Source organism: Dendropsophus ebraccatus, chromosome 9 (assembly GCF_027789765.1).
Source record: "Dendropsophus ebraccatus isolate aDenEbr1 chromosome 9, aDenEbr1.pat, whole genome shotgun sequence".
Taxonomy (NCBI): Eukaryota; Metazoa; Chordata; class Amphibia; order Anura; family Hylidae; genus Dendropsophus; species Dendropsophus ebraccatus.
In genome coordinates this window covers 99,191,284-99,210,618 of record NC_091462.1, presented here as the reverse complement: position 1 = coordinate 99,210,618, position 19,335 = coordinate 99,191,284, and the positions used below count along the sequence as shown (strand labels likewise).

Below are 19,335 nucleotides of genomic sequence, written 5' to 3'. Positions count from 1 at the left end.
ATGGGCCCGCATCCGGATTCAGCGGTGGCAACGATCATCCGGCTTGTACTGCAGTACCGGCCAGGATGATCTTTTCTGAGACTGGCCGTTCTGTTATCCGGCCGGGTCACGGAACGGCCGGTCTCATACAACGTGTGAACATAGCCTAAGGGTGCATTCACATATACAGGATCGGCAGCAGATTTGATGGCACAGATTTGATTTGCTTTGAATCTGCAACTTCAAATCTCCACCATAAAATCTGCTGCAGATCCTGAACACACCCTAAGGCTATGTTCACATAATGTAGGTTTTCTTAAAAGTAATCGGCAACAACGGCCATACTTTGTACGAAAACATACGATGCCTTGCCTTCTATAGGATCCCGGCCGGAGCGTATACACATCGTATACCCTCCGGCCGGGATCCCTCGCGGTGCCGCAAAGAACTGACATGTCAGTTTTCTGCGGCTGCTATTCAGTGAATAGCAGCCATAGAAAACCATGTACGTGCACACTAGTGTGCTGTGGGGAGTTCTGATGCGGGCGCGCATGGATGCGCCCGCATCAGAACCCCGCGTCCGGTATTGGCTGGGATGATCTTTTCAGAGACCGGCCGCTCCGTGACCCACTGGGGTCACGGAACGGCCAGTCTCTCACGACATGTAAACATGGCCTTAATCTGTATCTGTGGAGCGTTGTTGGCATTTGAGTATGTAGATTATGTAGGTTACATACGGATTTGAGCTCTGGCGAAAGGTCAAAGCTTGTTCGATATAAGTCACTGGATTTTGTGCAATTTTAAAGGTCTGGATACAGTGAATGATATATATAGTATGGAGTCAATGCGTTCTAGTTAGAGATGAGCGAACTGGGTTCAGGTTCGAGTCCATCCGAACCCGAACGTTCGGCATTTGATTAGCTGGGGCTGCTGAACTTGGATAAAGCTCTAAGGTTGTCTGGAAAACATGGATACAGCCAATGACTATATCCATGTTTTCCACATAGCCTTGGGGCTTTATCCAACTTCAGCAGCCACCGCTTATCAAATGCCGAAAGTCCGGGTTCGGATGGACTCCAGCATGCTCCAGCTTCGCTCATCTCTAGTTCTAGTGTTACTCTTATTGGGACTGACTGCCAGGAAGAGTTGACAGAGGGAGATGGAAAGACTCTCGCAATAGGACTCAAAAAGCATCCTCATTAATACAGCTAAGAAGACTGCTACGTCCTGTCCTAGGACTGAGAGTGGTAAGGGACATGGGACATAACTGAGGTAACTAGAGGAAGACGCGGACCCCATATACTGTACATACAGAGTCAGACTTGGCATACAGCCATAAACATTGTGTATGATCCAGTGACGCCCTGTTCTTTATACCTACAGATTATACAACAGCCTTTCCCACAGTATAAATGTTTTCTTGCACAATCTAATAACATCTGGTAATGCGGTGAGCACATACTGGCCAGATCTTACCTCCATGTGGCCAAACGTCTGCACCAGCGGTACCACCTCCAGGTTGTTATGCTCCGCAAAGTGCAGAATCTTCTTAAGATCATCCTCACTGCAAACAGAGACAAAGGCTGAGATACACAGCAAAGACAGAGATTTTTCTACCCTGGAGTACCCCTTTAAGAGCACCACACAAATCAATCTATTCACACTACTTCTGCCCTGCGTTCCGGGTGTCACTTATATGGTTCTCTGCCTGCAGGAGGAGAAAACGCCACAGACACTGGTTTATAGGGTCATGTCAGCGGCGTCATGTTCCTCCACGTTCCTCAGCTCTCACACACTGGATACCATTCCTTGGTCAGGGAAACCAGTCCTAAATACGGGCCAAATCTGTTTACTTTATTGCTCCGCCGAAATAGCCGCTGGCGTCCAGATTTAGCTATGCCCGTGGTGCTATGTGTCTCACTACAACAAACAATGGCTTTACCATGCCTTCTAGTGAGGGATTACTACTCCGCACACCTTCCCACATACTTACTGACTGAGACATCCCTAATGTTAGGCACCTGAGGCGCAGGCCTGCGTACTGCCAATAAGCTACTTACCACCCACCAGCATTTACACTATGGACTACTGGCTTAGTGCGCCTCCATGGGCCTCCATAACTATAGACCTCCCACCACACCTTACAGGGGTTGGCCACTTTATAGTAAAATTTCTCAGTGTACAGTATTATTAAGGCTGGGTTCACACTACGTTTTTGCAATCCATTTTTTTTTCATTCGTTTTTTGCAAAAACGGATGCATGTGCGTGCATCCGTTTTGATCCGTTTTTCCATTGAATTCCATTATTAAAAAAAAAAAAAACAGAACAAAACGGATCCGTTTTTTTTTAACGCACACAAAAAACATAGTCGACCTTATTTTTGTGTCTGACCTTATTCGTTTTGATCCTTTTTTTCATAATGGAATTCAATGTAAAAACAGATCAAATTGGATGCACACACATGCATCCGTTTTTTCCATCCGTTTTTTTGCAAAAAACAGCTGAAAAAAATGGATTGCAAAACGTAGTGTGAACCCAGCCTTAGGTTGGTATTACACGGGCGGATGGGGGCCCGATAATACCTGTAAACGAGCAGCGATCTGCTAGAACGTTGCTCGTTTACTTGGCCTATTACATAATCGTTAAACAAGGGCTTGGCCCGATAATCGTTAAACAAGGGCTGCAGGGACATCGTTACCGATGTCCTTGCAGCCTTTGTTTAAACTGTATACATACCTTATCCATGGTCCAGGGTTCCTCTTCTTCTTAACTTCTCCCCGGGTCCGCGCACTTCAGCTTCACAGCGGCTTGTCTCTGCTGACTCCGGTTCCGGCCTGTGATTGGCCGAGGGGCCTGTCAGCTGACACAGGCCGCTGAGAAGCCGGAGCGCACGGGACCCGGTAAGAAGCTCTGAGGAAGAGGAACCCTGGACCATGGATTAGGTATGTATTCTTCTTTGCTATTACACGTAGCGGTGCATGGTCGGCGCCCGACGATTATAGGTCTGAACTTATATCAACGATCAGCCGATGACAACGATCATCAGCTGATCGTTGTCTTTAGTACACGGAACGATAATCGTCCGAATCGGGCCGATTCGGCCGATTATCGTTCCGTGTAATAGTACCCTTAGTGTACTCACAGCACTTACTGACAGCAGCTCCCTGTGTACCTCATACAAAGCTAAAATCAGACTCCCCTCCTATAGGCTGGGCTGCCCTGCTCTGTGGTATTTCTGTCCATAATGCTACGTTTACACTGAACGATTATCGTACGAATTTGCGTGATAACGATCCAGAAAGGCTTAAGCGATCGTAAAACGATTTTTCCATACAATATATCGTTATGTCTAAACGCTGATTGTTATAAAAAAAAACCCTTACTTCGAAATCGTTAATCGTACGATCGGGTGAATTATCGTTTCGTGTAAACGCAGCATTAGACGGCCGACCTGGAGGAGCATGTGACTATGCCCCGCCCCCAAGTGTCCACCTGAGCCTGTGTATGTCTATGGAGGATAATGGAGGCGGAGGAAGGTCACATGCTCCTCCATGTCGGCCATCTTACGGACAGAAACACCACAGAGCAGGGCAGTACAGCCTGGAGGAGGTGAGTCTGATTTTAGCTGTCTATGAGGTACACAGAAGCTGCTGTCAGTATATACAGTGAGTAAAGTTACTAATACTGTAAACTGAGCAATTTTACTATAATTTTGCAAAAAACGAATGAAAAAAAAATGGATTGCAAAAACGTAGTGTGAACCCAGCCTTAATAATACTGTACACTGAGAAATTTTACTATAAAGTGGCCAACCCCTGTAAGGTGTGGTGGGAGGTCTATAGTTATGGAGGCCCAAGGAGGTGCACTAAGCAAGTGGTCCATAGTGTAAATGCTGGTTGGTGGGTGGTTTAAATTTTTATTGCAGAAATCAATAGTACAATTGATTTTAAGAAATTCTGTAATAGGTTTTATTACGGAAAAAAGGCCTCTTTCTGTACTTTCTGTTTCCCAGCCTCCCAGCAGAACCACAAAGCCCAGCTCTTTTTGATTCCTGGCTCAGATGCGTATTAGATAGTTATATGATGTAGTATACTCATCCTACCTGTAAGCATATGGAGACTTCAGGATTTCTAGCTCTCCAGTAAATGGAAACATGTCTTCATATTCAATAAGCAATCCATTGGCTCCAAGCTTAGATAAAAGAGGAAATAACTAGAAGAAAAAAAGCAGCCGGTCACCAGAGTGATATGAGCATAGTGCTCTACAGAAATGATTTATGTCAATCACTGACATGATGCCCTGCTCTCGGGCAGCAAGATGTTCTGCAGCATGCGGATATGTGTTATGAAGCAGAACTGCTGCAGAACCTTATAATACACGTCTTAGCTGTGGCAGAACCTTATAATACACACCTTGGTGCTGCAGAACCTTATAATACACACCTCAGCTGCTGCAGTACCTCATGATATACACCTCAGCTGCTGCAGAACATCATAATAGACACCTCCGCTGCTGCAGAACCTTATAATACACACCTTAGTTGCTGCAGAATCTTATAATAGACATTTCGCCTGCTACAGAACCTCATAATAGATACTTCATCTGCAGCAGAAACTTACAATACACACCTCAGCTGCTGCAGAACCTCAGAATACACACCTTAGTTGCTGCAGAATCTTATAATAGACATTTCGCCTTCTACAGAACTACAGGCAGGCAGTGTATAATTCTCATGAAAAAACCTATGTTGGCCTATTTTTTTTTTGTTACATTCAAATTGACGCAGTAGACCTGTCGCCATACGTAAAACTTTACACGCATACTATATACGCCAGTGTTGGCTTAGTTGAGTTCCTGTTACATACAAAATTTCACAGGACAGTTTCTTGTGCTCTACGCAAGGTTTAAAAAAATAAACTGGCCTGCCGCCATACGTAAAACACAATTTTTGGAGGGCTCTTCTCAAGGACCATAAATTTTATTTTTCCATGGTTTTCATGAGACCCACACCCCTTTATGTGTAGGACATGGCTGACCACATCACACACACACACACAATGACAGTAAGGGGTGGGTGCTGTTTGATTTCCCCCTTGCTATGCCATCTGTGGTTGTCATAGGCTATGTGATTTAAAGGGGTGCATGAAAATTTTCCTTTTGATTACAATTTGGCTTTCCATCCATGCTAATGAAGAGAAAAGAAGGTTTCCTTGTGTTCTTTCCACCTTAAAGAGAGGTTATGTTGTGTTTGGAGTGTATTGTTGAGAGGCTGTGATAATGGTGTAATACTGCAACTGTAACAGGGAGACAATACCCTTCCTCTATTGCAGGATCTATCTGTGTTCCAGTACAAACAACCAGTCTTTTATTACCAGTCAGCTGACATTGCGGTTATATGATATTTGCTCAGTGATTGAGAGACTCCTATTTGCTTAAAATATTGACAATTACAATTTTAACAAACAAAGGGCTTCTACCTGTATATATGTGGTGACCCAGGGGTTGAAGTTGGTATTTGCAAGGAAAAGGCACTTGTCACAAGGCTCGGATAGTTATGTGCCCTCCCTGGATCCCAACACACGCCCAATGATGAACAGTGTAGGTGAGGAACCACAGAGTCCAGCCGTAACTTAACCCTCTAAGGACTGAATCAATTGCCAAGCCAGGGACAGTGTCAGTAGAGAAGAAAATCCCGGCACTCACAAAATAAAATATTGCTTATTTATTATTTATCCCAACACACACCCAATGATGAACAGTGTAGGTGAGGAACCACAGAGTTCAGCCGTAACTTAACCCTCTAAGGACTGAATCAATTGCCAAACCAAGGACAGTGTCAGTAGAGAAGAAAATCCCGGCACTCACCAAATAAAGTATTGCTTATTTATTATTTATCCCAACACATGCCCAATGATGAACAGTGTAGGTGAGGAACCACAGAGTCCAGCCGTAACTTAACCTTCTAAGGACTGAATCAATTGCCAAGCCAGGGACAGTGTCAGTAGAGAAGAAAATCCCGGCACTCACCAAATAAAGTATGGCTTATTTATTATTTATCCCAACACACACCCAATGATGAACAGTGTAGGTGAGGAACCACAAAGTTCAGCCGTAACTTAACCCTCTAAGGACTGAATCAATTGCCAAACCAAGGACAGTGTCAGTAGAGAAGAAAATCCCGGCACTCACCAAATAAAGTATTGCTTATTTATTATTTATCCCAACACATGCCCAATGATGAACAGTGTAGGTGAGGAACCACAGAGTCCAGCCGTAACTTAACCTTCTAAGGACTGAATCAATTGCCAAGCCAGGGACAGTGTCAGTAGAGAAGAAAATCCCGGCACTCACCAAATAAAGTATTGCTTATTTATTCTGTGCAAACATCATAAGGTACAGGAGGACACCTTTCGCGTATAGCCTTCATCAGCTCAGTGATACAGTGTATACAAGCGGTTTAAATAGGTACAAAAGACCGCCAAACAGCAGTGGGAGTGACCAATATACCGTATCATGGTAAACAATAACATACATTTATGAATGAAACATAGTAGTCACATGGGAGTACGTATCACAACATAGCATGGCAGTCCATCCTACAGGGAGGGTGGCGTAATCGGTGGTGAGGTGGGTGAGCGGGGGACACCAAGGATAGTGAGGAGCAGGGTGGCCGAGTCCCAGCAGTGCTGTCATGTCAGGGCAGAGTGATTGATGGCCAAGATCGCTGTAACAGTGAGTGCGCTCTGGCGCTTTTCTCCTTTACTACATCTGGGATGCCATCCCACCACGAGCACCACCACCACTACAGCAGTGCCGTCTCCACCACACCTCCAGGGACAGTGTCAGAGCACAACCACCCCACCGTGATGCCCCCCCCCCCCCCCCCCCCCAGCTGTAGGGCCTCTAACCACTTTGGCTTGGTGGCAATATATTTTAGAACAAATACTTGTATCCACAGCTATGAAGATCCGCCTATTGCTGGTTGAGGCCACCCAGTGACACGGATCTTACCCTTGTGGGTAAGTTAGCCATTGCATTTCCACTTTCCAGGTTTTATTAGCCCAGCATGGCTAGCACAGGAACAATTGAAGAAACAGAACTCACTCACTCACTCACTGGAACCCCAACTACACTAACCTCCAGCTACTCACTGAACTGAACACATGGCCTGATTCCTCCACTATATTAGGACCTCATAGAGTTGGAGGGACAGGCATAAGAAAACTGTGCGTCTGACTTGTTATAGGTTAGGGGATGTTCCCATCCCCATCTACTGTTTTATAACTATATATATATATATATATATATGTATATATATATATATATATATATATATATATATATATACACTGTATATACACACTCTTTTACTCATGGGAAGATAAGCTGTATTTTAGTAGGACAGGACTGTCTATTCTGCTGACTATATACTACTATTTGTTTCAATAGGGAAGGGGGATATGCATGAGGCACCACTTATGTCCTGACTTGCGGCTGTAGTACATTTCTCTGATCCAGGCCGCCTTCTCCTATAATAGAACATGAATAGACAAACACGGGAAAGATCTGCCCAGAGTGTAATGCGGCCCCTCTCTAATGTGAATCGTGGTTATAGGATCGTCTACTTACCTGCTCATAGTAGGACAACTTTGGAGGCGCCCCCTTAAGATCCAGGTGGACTAGCTTCATCTCAATGTGACTGAAGTCTTTAACCGGGATTTTTCCTTCCACTATCTTCAGCTTTGGTTGAGCAACTATTTCATCCATATGTGGCGGCTCCGGTGGAAGATCCCTGATTAGCGGGTGTACCAGATCTTCTGCATTTGCACCCCAAAAAAAATCCTCTGTGTTTTCTAACTTTACACGGTGTGTGATCTGAGGAGGACTGAAGACATGAAGGACAATGTGAGTCTTCTTTATAGATAGATAGGAGATAGATATATTAGATATATTAAATTTCAGCTGGGTCAGTACTGGATGCTATGGGTTCACCATTAGAGAGGAGCACAACTCGAGCACGTTCAAGTCTGATTGTTTGGCATTTGTATACCAGTGGCTGAAGAAGTTGGATGCAGCCCTAGGTAGTCCAGGAAACTTCTTCAGCCTCCGGTATACAAATGCCAAACGATCAGACTCGAGCATGCTCAGATTGTGCTTATCTCCACTAACCATTCATCACACCCTTGTGAGGTGACAAGTAATTGTCCATAAAGAAACCAGACGACCAAGATAAAACCCACACATATGTGGTATTCCACCACGGGTGTTTCTTTTTTGAACACCCCTCACAAAAGCCTGGTACTTCAAAAGTAAAGGTGTGATGAAGCATTGTTTATATGTTGCACAGCTGTAGTCATGTAAGGGTTACTGTATTGTATTTTGTGATTCTGTGCACCATCTCTACCTATCTCTATTCTCTTTTCTTCTTACACTCTCTTCTCCACCACTCACAGGAGCTGTTACATACACCCTGTAGGAAGTAGTCACATGGGGAGAGGAAGTCTAGTTCAGTTCTTCTCTGATTTTCTAAGGGACAGCACAGAAACGTATGGAGAACACAGAGGCTTTCTTTTCTGAAGCAACACTTATCCTAAAGAGAGGACAAGTCAGGGATCACCCCAACCCACGCCGTGAACATATATACACAGTGCAGGACAGTATCCTAGAGCAGAGGAACTGATCCAAATACAGCAAAGCAGCCAAGGGCCTAAGTACTGTATCTTGCAGCGCAGGTGGCACTGGGTAATTTCGGACACTTTGCTCAACTTAGGTAACTAGGACTGGGGCTTGTGTCACCCTGGCAGGAGGGATAACTCGACACTACAGGGCAAAAGGTCGTTATAGCGAAAAAGGTCGAAACACGGGCACAAGTATTCTTCTTCTTTCAAGTATTCACTTCTCAAGTATTCCTTTTTTTCTAAAGTTCCGGCAGAGCACAGTACTACATTGGGTTGAGACTCTCAAAACAAACTCCTCTCCACTTCTCTGAAGTCTGTACTCTTCTCAGCATGTATCTAAGTCAGCACTACTATACTACTCACTACCTCAGTATCTCTCAGCACAGATTCAGTGAACACAAGTCTGTACTTCCACAGTCACCTATTGTCCTGTATTACAAGAGACTTGCTAGTAAAGGAAAGTTTATTTATTCTACTGGGACTCAGTGATTATTGCACCAGCACCTACACACAAGCTACACCGTTCTTGGGTCATTTCCCCTTTCTGTGGGTGGCGTTACCGACAGTCCAAGTGGATCATCTCTCCACTCCGGATGCCCGTCATAAGCGCCCAAGTCACCGACCATTGGGGAGTACTATAGCCAGCCACAAAAAAACTAAAAGCAGGTATACCATCACACCTGTGTGCTGGCGTCATGACCTCCTAACCGGCTGAGCTATATTCCACCGACCAACCACCATAGAAGTGGTGTCGCACATCACCATCTAGCAAGTGACCAGTCGCAGCAGAGCAGCTACCACACATACATGGGTGAGACATAAGAGCAATGTATTATTGGTAAGATGTTAGTCCATGCCCCATATCTTGCAGTATAACAGTGCCAAGCGCTGGATTGGTGTGAATGCAGGAAAAGCAGGACGCAGGACTGTCGTGTATAACAGGGATGAACATGTAGCATAATAGGCCGGATTAACCTATTAAAACTCCTCCTAATCCAAGTAAAGATTGTCTTGAGTTGTCACTAATCTGACCAAACGGCGGATTAGTAGGAAACTGCTTAAGGGTATAAACCCACACACCGTATAAGCAGCGTATTTACTGCTGCGATACGCAGCAAACACGCAGCAAATACGCAGCAAAAACGCAGCAGATTATATCTAAATAACTGAACACAGCATCAAATCTGTACCAACAAATCTGCTGCGTATTTGCTGCGTATTTGTTGCGTATCTGCTGTGTATACGGTGTGTGGGTTTGTACCCTAAGGGTCCGTCATTGACAGACTTTGATGGCTGGCATTAGGAATGGAAGGGTATGGCAACGGGAGTAGCAGGGGTGTGTACTTCAAGTTCTAGGTGCCCAAGGGGCGCCAATAAATCTCTGCCATGACTGGCATATATAGTATTGGGGTGAGATGGTACTCTGTAGGGTGGAGGTGATTATGAAAAAAAGTATACCGGCACCCACCAAATGCTTAAATGCTTGTTTAATAAGTGTCACATCAGGCAGGTACAGGAGGACGCGTTTTGGCCTATGGCCTTCATCAGCTGATGAAGACCATAGGCCCGAAACGCGTTCTTCTTCTGTAATGAACAAGCATTTAAGAATTTGGTGAGTGCCGGGATACTTCTTTACATGACTGGCATATATAGGCACAAGGCAAGTACAGCAATCTAGCACAGGCTATAGGCAAAGTGCTAATTCTTTAGAACAGTAGGGATCCTAGCTACAGGAAATATTACTGTTTTCCTATGTAATAGACTTAAACAATAAGGGCAGCGTTCCAGGCAGGAAATATATGAAGACGTCTCAGGTAGCAACATGACTTTTATCTATGGGAGAATATAAATAACCGCCCATGTTCTATTTCCCCTTACCTGTGCTAATAAAAGCATAGCTGTTATGTAATACAGATGTGATATGGTGTGACATGCCTAGGCACCGCACGCTGATCTTCTCTCTGTCATCCTACTTTACTGGAAAAATTAGTTGGGGGTGAAGTCTACGCAATACGCAGACAGTCTATGGATTGAAAGGGGGACAAAAATATGTTTTTAAATCAACTGGAATCGGAAAGTTATACAGATTTGTAATTTACGTCTATTCAAAAATCTCAAGTCTTCCAGTACTTATCAGCTGCTGTATGTCCTGCAGGGAGTGGTGTATTTTTTTCCAGTCTGACACAGTGCTCTCTGCTGCCACCTCTGTCCGTTACAGGAAACTCGATATAAAACCTCTATTGCGCTGGACAGTTCCTTACACTGATAGAGTTGGCAGCAGAGAGCACTGTGTCAGACTGGAAAGAATACACCACTTCCTGCAGGACATACAGCAGCTGATAAATACTGGAAGACTTGAGATTTTTAAATTAATGTCATTTACGAATCTGTATAACTTTCTGGCACCAGTTGATCTAAAAAAAAAAAGTATATGCCTAAGTTCCCCTTTAATTTGGAGCAGTGTAATGCTTCTTTTTTACCAGAGGTGTCACTGCAGGGAAATTAGTATTATATGGGTATTATATGCCAGTATTATGTAGGTACTATATGGCAGTATAACATAGGCACTATATATATTATGTAGGTACTAGTGTTGAGTGAGCACTAAATGCTTGAGGGCTTGTTACTCATGTCGGGCATTTTTCAATGCTCAAGTGCTTGACTCAAATAACAATCCCCCATTAAAATCAATAGGAGACTCAAGTATTTAACCAGATGCCCCCTTGCTCGGGGTGTCTGGTTAATTGATTTCATTTTATCGTTCTATTTATTTTTTTTTTTTTTTTGCATATTTCATCCCTTGAAGGGATGCTTAAACAAAAATTAGAACAAGAAAATGCAATAGGTTTCTGCAAGACACATTAGAACTCTGGCAGGAACACCGGCAATTGCTATCCCAGGTGTATGGCAACTTTTACCTAAGCACCACAAGCTCTATCGAGCACCCAGATGCCTCATCGAGCACTATGCTTGACCGAGCATGTTCATTGACTGTCATGCAATGCCTAACTACTCAAGAGTTTATTAGAAATATTGCTGGTAGTTTAGGATCAGTGAAGAGGTTAAAGGTCTATAGATGCCTGGACTTTAGAGCAGTGATGGTTTAATTCGGCCTACCAGCTGTTGCAAGACTACAATTCCCATCATGCCTGGACAGACAGAATTTTGGTATTGACTGTCCAGGCATGATGGGAATTGTAGTTTTGTAGCAGCTGGAGGGCTGTAGGTTCCCCATCCCTAGTTTACAAGCTCCACGGTCAGATTGCTGTCCGGCCATCTTGTCCTCAGGGGTCCCAATGGAGATACATGTCCTGCTCTGACAGAGGTATGACTATAGAGGGTGCAGAGGTGGTAGTCACACCTGGGGATGGGGCCTGAGGGTATAACCTAATAAGCTTTTGGTGGGACTAGCCCCCCCCCCAGGTATCAGCAATAATATGTAAAATAACCAAAGGCTATGGAAGCTAAGAAAGCGTTGTGGAGGAGATCACTTACCTGCTCCTGTACATATACTTTATTAAAGCCAGCGCCACAATGCCCATGACTCCCAGCCGCAGAAACTGGATTCTCCTTGGGGACGCCATCTCTACAGAGATAAGAGACAACGGGAAACATAAATACAGAAGCTGCTGCAGCAAGTGGATACCAGGAGACGGGATGTGAAGAGGGAGGGATTCACAGGACTTCTTATAGGAACATGTTCCATACTTCATAGTGTGACCCTAAGCCCACAATAGGAATTCCTCAATTTGCACAAAACAGGTGGTTCAGATGTTTTTGGCTTCTCGACCACCGCTGGTGTCTATAAGCAGGCCGATGGGTTTGGGGTGCCCTTGTTGTCTAGTTGGGTCAGATCCTCCAGCTCTCCAACATTTATGCCACATTCTGTGGATAGGTCATTGACAGGCCGGATGGCAATACCCCTTTAAATTTAGAGTTCATGTTATTCTTTGTATAAGTAAATTATACCATTATCCAATATACAAGATCTCTGATTGCTGTCAATCCATTATTGTCTACTGTCCTGGTCCTACAAAGAGGCCTGTTTCTATAGCTGGCCATACATTTTTGATAGCTGTGTCATTTTTATATGTGGCTTTTCAATACATGACATATAACATCTCATTTAGATTGTTTCTGACTTGTCTGATAAGCAGCTCTAACAATGTTGCAAGAAGTACCTACGGAGTATAATTCATGGTCAATCTTTATGGTTTACTGATTACATACTAAGATAACTAAAATAGGTTTACAATAACTGCAATTGACGTGTGCGTTTTATTTAGAGAATCAGTAGGATCACAGGAAGGAACCTTTCCTTAGAATGCAGCAATGCAACAACGCTCAGGCAAGGAGGAGCAGGTGGAGCTAGTTGAAATTGGTGCGGGTTCCTTCTCCCCTTCTCCACCTTTAACACAATCATATTGTCTGTATTGTCATTTATTTAAAATACCAATAAAAAAAAAAATTCTGAGAAAAAAAAAAAGAAAAAAATTGGTGCGGGTTCCTATGGATTGGCAGACAGCAGAAGAAGGTGGAGACAAGCTGCCTCTATAAATCCAGAGCATGCGCACCCCAGTGGTGTCATTGTAAGAGAAGGGGGAAGACATAAGAACTCAAGCAGCCCCAGGATCCAGGGCTGTATTTACCATTAGGCACCCGTGGTCCGGTGCCTAGGGCAGCACCTTGCAGGGGGGCAGCAGCAGGGAGCAGGGGGACAGAAAAAACTATTATTTTTTTTTTAAATTTTTTAGTTTCCCTCCTCCCGGTCAGACTTGCCAGTAAATCTGGTGTCTTTTCTAGGGGGGTGGGGGGTATGGTGGTATTGGTCAGGTCTGGTATCAGCAATAGGTGCATGAAGATGGGGCGTCTTCAGGTTTAGTGCCTAGGGCAGCAGCAACTGTTAATACAGCCCTGCCAGGATCCATATGGAATACAGCAGAGGAGCGGACAGGGCAGTACTGGAGAGCATGTGAAGCACCTGGACAGCGCTGCCACCACAGCATTACAATATGTATTATACAGGGATAGCAAGATTAAACTTCCCTAGCTCTGGAGGATGCTCTGATGGTTTATATGTGACAAAAATCAGACAACTGCACTTTAGATGATGCACTCACTATTTATTGAATAAAAATTTTTGTGCAAAAAGTCACCAATAGGTGGCACTCTAGCAGGAACTGGTCTTTTTTTTGTTATAAATTTGGACTGACTTTCAAAGGTGCACAGGGGATTATCTGTTATTATTACCCAACAGCACTGTCTCATTGCACATTTGATCTCACCCTATGTGACTTCTGGTTATGGGGTTCCCTAAAGGACCAGGTCTAGCCTCAGTGTCAGGGCTAAAGGATAGCATACATTGGCTTGTTGTAGTGATTAAAGCTGACTCACTGTATTCAGTAGTGAAAAACGTGTGTGGGAGAGCTGTATGTATGTAACACAGGGCTGTGTGTGTATGTGCGCCAGAGCTGTGTATGTAAGTGCAACAGAGCTGTATGTATATTTAAAAAATGCACAATTTATATTAAAGTATTGTATTGCCCCCCCTCCCCCCCAAAAAAAGTTATACAAATCCCCAATATACACTTATTACGGGAAATGGTTATAAAGTGCTTTTTTCCCTGCACTTACTACTGCATCAAGGCTTTACTTCCTGGATAACATGGTGATGTCACTTCCTGGATAACATGGTGATGTCACTTCCTGGATAAAATGGTGATGTCACTTCCTGGATAAAATGGTGATGTCACTTCCTGGATAACATGGTGATGTCACTTTCTAGATAAAATGGTGATGTCACTTCCTAGATAAAATGGTGATGTCACTTCCTGGATAACATGGTGATGTCACTTCCTGCATAAAATGGTGATGTCACGACCCGACTCCCAGGGCTGTGGCTGCTGGAGAGGATGATGGCAGAGGGGTGCTCAGTGTCCCTCCAGTGCCCTGTGTCCCTCAGTCTCCCCCTGCCATCATCCTCTCCAGCAGCAACAGCCCGCACAGCTCTGGGAGTCAGGTTGTGACATCACCATGTTATCCAGGAAGTGACATCACCATGTTACCCAGGAAGTGACATCACCATGTTATCCAGGAAGTGAAGCCTTGATGCAATAGTAAGTGCAGGGAAAAAACCCTTTATAAGCAATTTCCGTATTAAGTGTATATTGGTGATTTGTATAACTTTTGGGGGGGCAATACAATACTTTAATAAAATTTTTGGCCGGACTTCTCTTTTAAATAAAAAAGATTTCCAGGCGCGATGATGAGTGATTTTTTTTTTCTAATAAGGGGGCAGTAGGCCAAATATGTTTAGGAACCTCTGATCTGGGTGGATGAGAACACTACAATAAATTCTGGAATACTCAGACTATCCTAGTGCAATGTAATGGTTACATCGCAGTAGCAAAGCATAAGACTACGACTGTACAACTGGAAATGCTACTCCAATTGTTCTTCACCAATATAATAGTTGCATTATAACTAATGGAAATATTCTGACTACATGAGTTTCGTGATAAAAGTTTTCGTGTTGAAAAGTTGCGTATGACTTTCTTCCCTATGGGAACCTATTGTTGCGCTGTGTGTTCCTGGTTTTAGTAAATTACCCATTAAAACTTATATGGCCATCAACACAACAGCTACAGGTTCGGCTAGCCATGCGGCCATATGGGATCCAATACTGCAAAGCAATGCCAATTGGACATTCTTATAGCACACATATGTAGCAGGAGTTGTACAATAATCTGTATGTGTATCCTGACCATTTACGACCACCAATCTCAAAAATAACCCTTAAAGAGAGGAGGTGGAGCCGGCTATATAGATTTTATTTGGAAAGAGAAAGCCGGACTTCAGAAGAGCTTAGAAAACTCGCTATAACGACGGAAAATGTGCAATTATTTGCCCAGATATTTACACCTAGTCATCGAATGACAAACGATAAGTCGCCCATCGTTGTGTTTTAATATGTCACATAATCATTGTTGGTAGTTCACACAATGCATCTTTTACATAAATCCAATTAATGCAAAACGTACGTTCTGTGTGAATGAATGGGATCCGGGCCAGAGGGTATACACATAGGGGGAGATTAATCAAACATGGTGAAACTGGCTCAGTTGCCCCTAGCAACCAATCAGATTCCACCTTTCATTTTCCAAAGAGTCTGTGAGGAATGAAAGGTGGAATCTGATTGGTTGCTAGGGGCAACTGAGCCAGTTTCACTTTACACCATGTTTGATTAATCTCCCCCACAGTATACACTCTGGTCGGGACTCCAACCGGCCACACGGAAAACTGACATGTCATTGAATAGCGGTTGCAGAGACCGGTCACCTCACACAATGGAGAGTGCGGCTCCGGCTCCAGCTGCACTCTCTTTTGTGTGCTATGGTGAATTGGGATGGGGGCACACACAGATGCGCCTGCATCCCAATTCAACAGAAATTAAGATCATCAGGATGATCTTCACTGACATCGGCCGTTCTGTGACCAGGCCAGGACATAAAACAGCCGGTGTCATACATAGTGTGAACCCAGCCTAAACATGCTTTGTGGGTGATCCTAAGCGAGCATATAACAATCACAATAGTTAACAACAACCATTGTTTCATGTATTCTGTTGAGTGATTTCAGATCGTTCTTAAAGGGGTACTCCAGAGAAAATCTTTTTCTTTCAAATCAACTGGTTTTAGAAAGTGATATAGATTTGTAATTTACTTATTTTTAAAAATGTCCGGTCTTCCAGCACTTATCAGCTACTGTATGTCCTGCAGGAAGTGGTGTATTATTTCCAGTCTGACACAGTGCTCTCTGCTGCCACCTCTGTCCGTGTCAGGAACTGTACAGAGCAGGAGAGATTTTCTATGGGGTTTTGCTGCTACTTTGGACAGTTCCTCACATGGACAGGAATGGCAGAGAGCACTGTGTCAGACTGAACATAAAACACCACTTTCTGCAGGACATACAGCAGCTGATAAGTACTGGAAGACTTGTGTTTTTTTAAATAGAAATAAATAACAAATCTATATAACTTTCTAAACTCTGTTGATTTGTACGTTGATATGTTGTCTATCGCAGAATATATACAATTGCGATCGCATTTACATTTTTCATAGCGATTTATCCTCTCGTCTAAACGCCTATCGTTGTCGTTTGCTAAACAAGTGATTAAGCGTGTAAAAATACTCTTAAGATTTATCTGACAGATCATTGAGGCCAAAGCCAGGCACAGACTATAAACAGGTAACAGGTCATAAAGATAAGACTGAGATTTCTCCTCTTTTCAGATTAATTTCTGGCTTTGGTTTCAAAAATCTGCCAGATATCTGTGTGTGCAATAGGGTCTTTAGTCTTGGACACGTGCACCTATTGTTTCAATAGGGAGAGATGTGGCTGCCAGCTATCTCTGACGCCGTGTATCTCACTGGGAAACAAAAGTTTAGACAAAGATTGCTTCTGTTAGGAGACGCCATAGATTGCAGATTTAACCCCAAAGTGTGAGGTATTGTCCACTGGATAGTAAAGGCCCTATTACATGAAGCGATCATCGACCGTATTTGGCCAATTTCCGGCCGTCATGGCCAGTAATCGCTTTGTGTAATAAAAGGCAACAATTAGCCGGCAAGCATGATGTCAGCTGATCGTTGTCTTTTTAATTTCTTTCAACATGTTAAAAGACCAACAATCTGGATAGCAATGATCCGCTGCCGTCGCTCTGTGCAATAGGAGCGGCAGTAGCAGATCGCTGCTATCTCCCATGGGCTCCCCGGGCGATCTAAAAATGATCTAAAGCCCGCTCCCTGCGACACCCTCCGCGCGCACTTACCTGCTTGCTGTTGACGTGTGTAATAGCGCCGGCAGCGAGCGGGGAACGAGAAGCAAGAGAGTGCTGACCTGCGAGTTTGGCGCTGGCTTGCTCCCAGAGATTGTCACGTGTAATAGGGGCTTAAGGGTTATTTTTAAAGTTATTTTTAACGATTAGGGATTACAAACGAGATTGTTTATCGTTAACCTGAAATTGTTCACCATGTTATGGTGCGTTCACATGGAAACGATTATCTTTCGAATTTTCACAATAATGATCGCATTTGAGAGATAATCGGCTCGTGTAAACACAGCGAACGATCAAGCGGCGAACGATAAATCTTTCATTGTGATCCTTCAACAGGTTCTCAAATCGGCATGCGTCGTTTACTGAAAATTTGCAGATTGTTACGTGTAAACAGTCTTTCAATAATTCACCCTATGTATGACTGAGATGGGCTTAAGCGATCTTAAAACGATCCTTATAACGATTATTTCAAACGATATATCGTTCCATCTTAATGCTGATCGTTATAAAAAACACATTGTTACTTCAAAATCGTTAATCGTTCCATTGGGCAAATTAACGCTCCGTTTAAATGGACCATTACACAGGACGATAATCGTTAGTTATGATGGTTACAACAGTCATTAATATGATTGTTTATGCCATCTTATCCCAGCAAAAGAATGAACGATTTGGAATTACACTGAACGATGATTGATTTAACGATTTTTTGCACGATAATCGTCTCGTGTAAAAGGGCCCTAAGGTAACTTTAATAGATAGTGGACAGTGAACAGATGAGTGAACAGGCTGAAGTAATTGGGATAGAAATAGGGATTCAATCACAACCCAAAAAATTATAAATCATCCAAATTTTGTTACACGTGGCTTGAGGGGTACAACCATGCTGATCAAGTCACAGTCATCTAATATATTTGGGAAGCATAGCCAAGACCTAGGGCATAAACGGAGGTCCAGATAGGGTTAAAAATGAAGTGCACAAAAGTATACTACAATAGAAATAAAGACAACGTACCACTTCATAGATGCCAAATCCTATAGGCTACAGTCAGTTATTATTTCAGATACCCAGACTGGAAAGAAAGTGAGAAGACGGAAATGCAGATCTCTGTACCTGGTCACTCCATGAATTCCTGCACAGGTATGGCAATATGGAAACAGAGAAGTTTAGTTGCAGAGAATCCTCTTGTCAGCTCTGCCGCCCGTTGACAAGGACACACCAGGAAGTCTACAGCAGAACTCGTATTTCCTGCTCCAGAGCAGTGTGTCACCGGCTGTCACTTTAATGATAGGCTTTGTGCCGTTGATCCCTTTGGATGATAAAACCGACAATTGTCACATGAATTACTGAGGATTGTGTTCGCCCACAAGCCCGTTAACGCACGCTGGGACGGTCCCAGCAGCACTGCATGGGTTAATCCAGTAGGAGCCAACAGAGTATGTGAACAGGGAACATTGACCCTTGTGACAGACCAAAAAAAAAAGTTTGGTCTGCAGCTACTTATATAGAAGAGCACTAGAAAAAGTGAGCAACCCCCAACCTTGCAAAATACAAGTATGGCTACTCAATGCTGGAGGTACAAAATAGCGGCAACGTAGCAATGCCCGAGCTGAAAAATTACCTGCAAATCCAAAATTGGCTACAAATTTTCAAGATGGTTCTACTGTCTAATATATATCTATAGGGTGATGGCCGTGCTCATCCCCAACGTCTACTTCCTGGCCATAGACAAACTTCTTTCTCCATTTCTATGGGACTCCCAAGCACCCAGGTGTACACTGAGGCTCTGTATCACAGGGGTGGTCTGTCACTACCTGATATGTATATTTACTATTTCGCC

At 43.6% G+C, this 19,335-nt stretch overlaps 1 protein-coding gene across 4 annotated transcripts in view; it reads right to left on the bottom strand.

Annotated features, from left to right (window-relative positions):
* LOC138801320 (hexosaminidase D-like) overlaps nucleotides 1-18,882 on the bottom strand; it is a 43,576-nt gene extending 24,694 nt beyond the window's left edge. Inside the window, exons 1-5 of one of the 4 annotated variants that reach the window (XM_069984019.1) lie at nucleotides 18,510-18,882; nucleotides 12,154-12,244; nucleotides 7,610-7,865; nucleotides 4,083-4,192; nucleotides 1,456-1,543 (exon numbers count right to left, since the gene is read on the bottom strand). In XM_069984019.1, the coding sequence (XP_069840120.1) occupies nucleotides 1,456-1,543; nucleotides 4,083-4,192; nucleotides 7,610-7,865; nucleotides 12,154-12,242 (543 nt within the window). In that variant the 5' untranslated portion in view covers nucleotides 12,243-12,244; nucleotides 18,510-18,882. Of the gene's footprint in view, nucleotides 1-1,455; nucleotides 1,544-4,082; nucleotides 4,193-7,609; nucleotides 7,866-12,153; nucleotides 12,245-15,698; nucleotides 15,781-18,509 lie in introns of those variants that run through there. The other 3 variants (XM_069984020.1, XM_069984022.1, XM_069984021.1) reach the window with 3 other exon arrangements.
* Nucleotides 18,883-19,335: the final 453 nt, after the last annotated feature.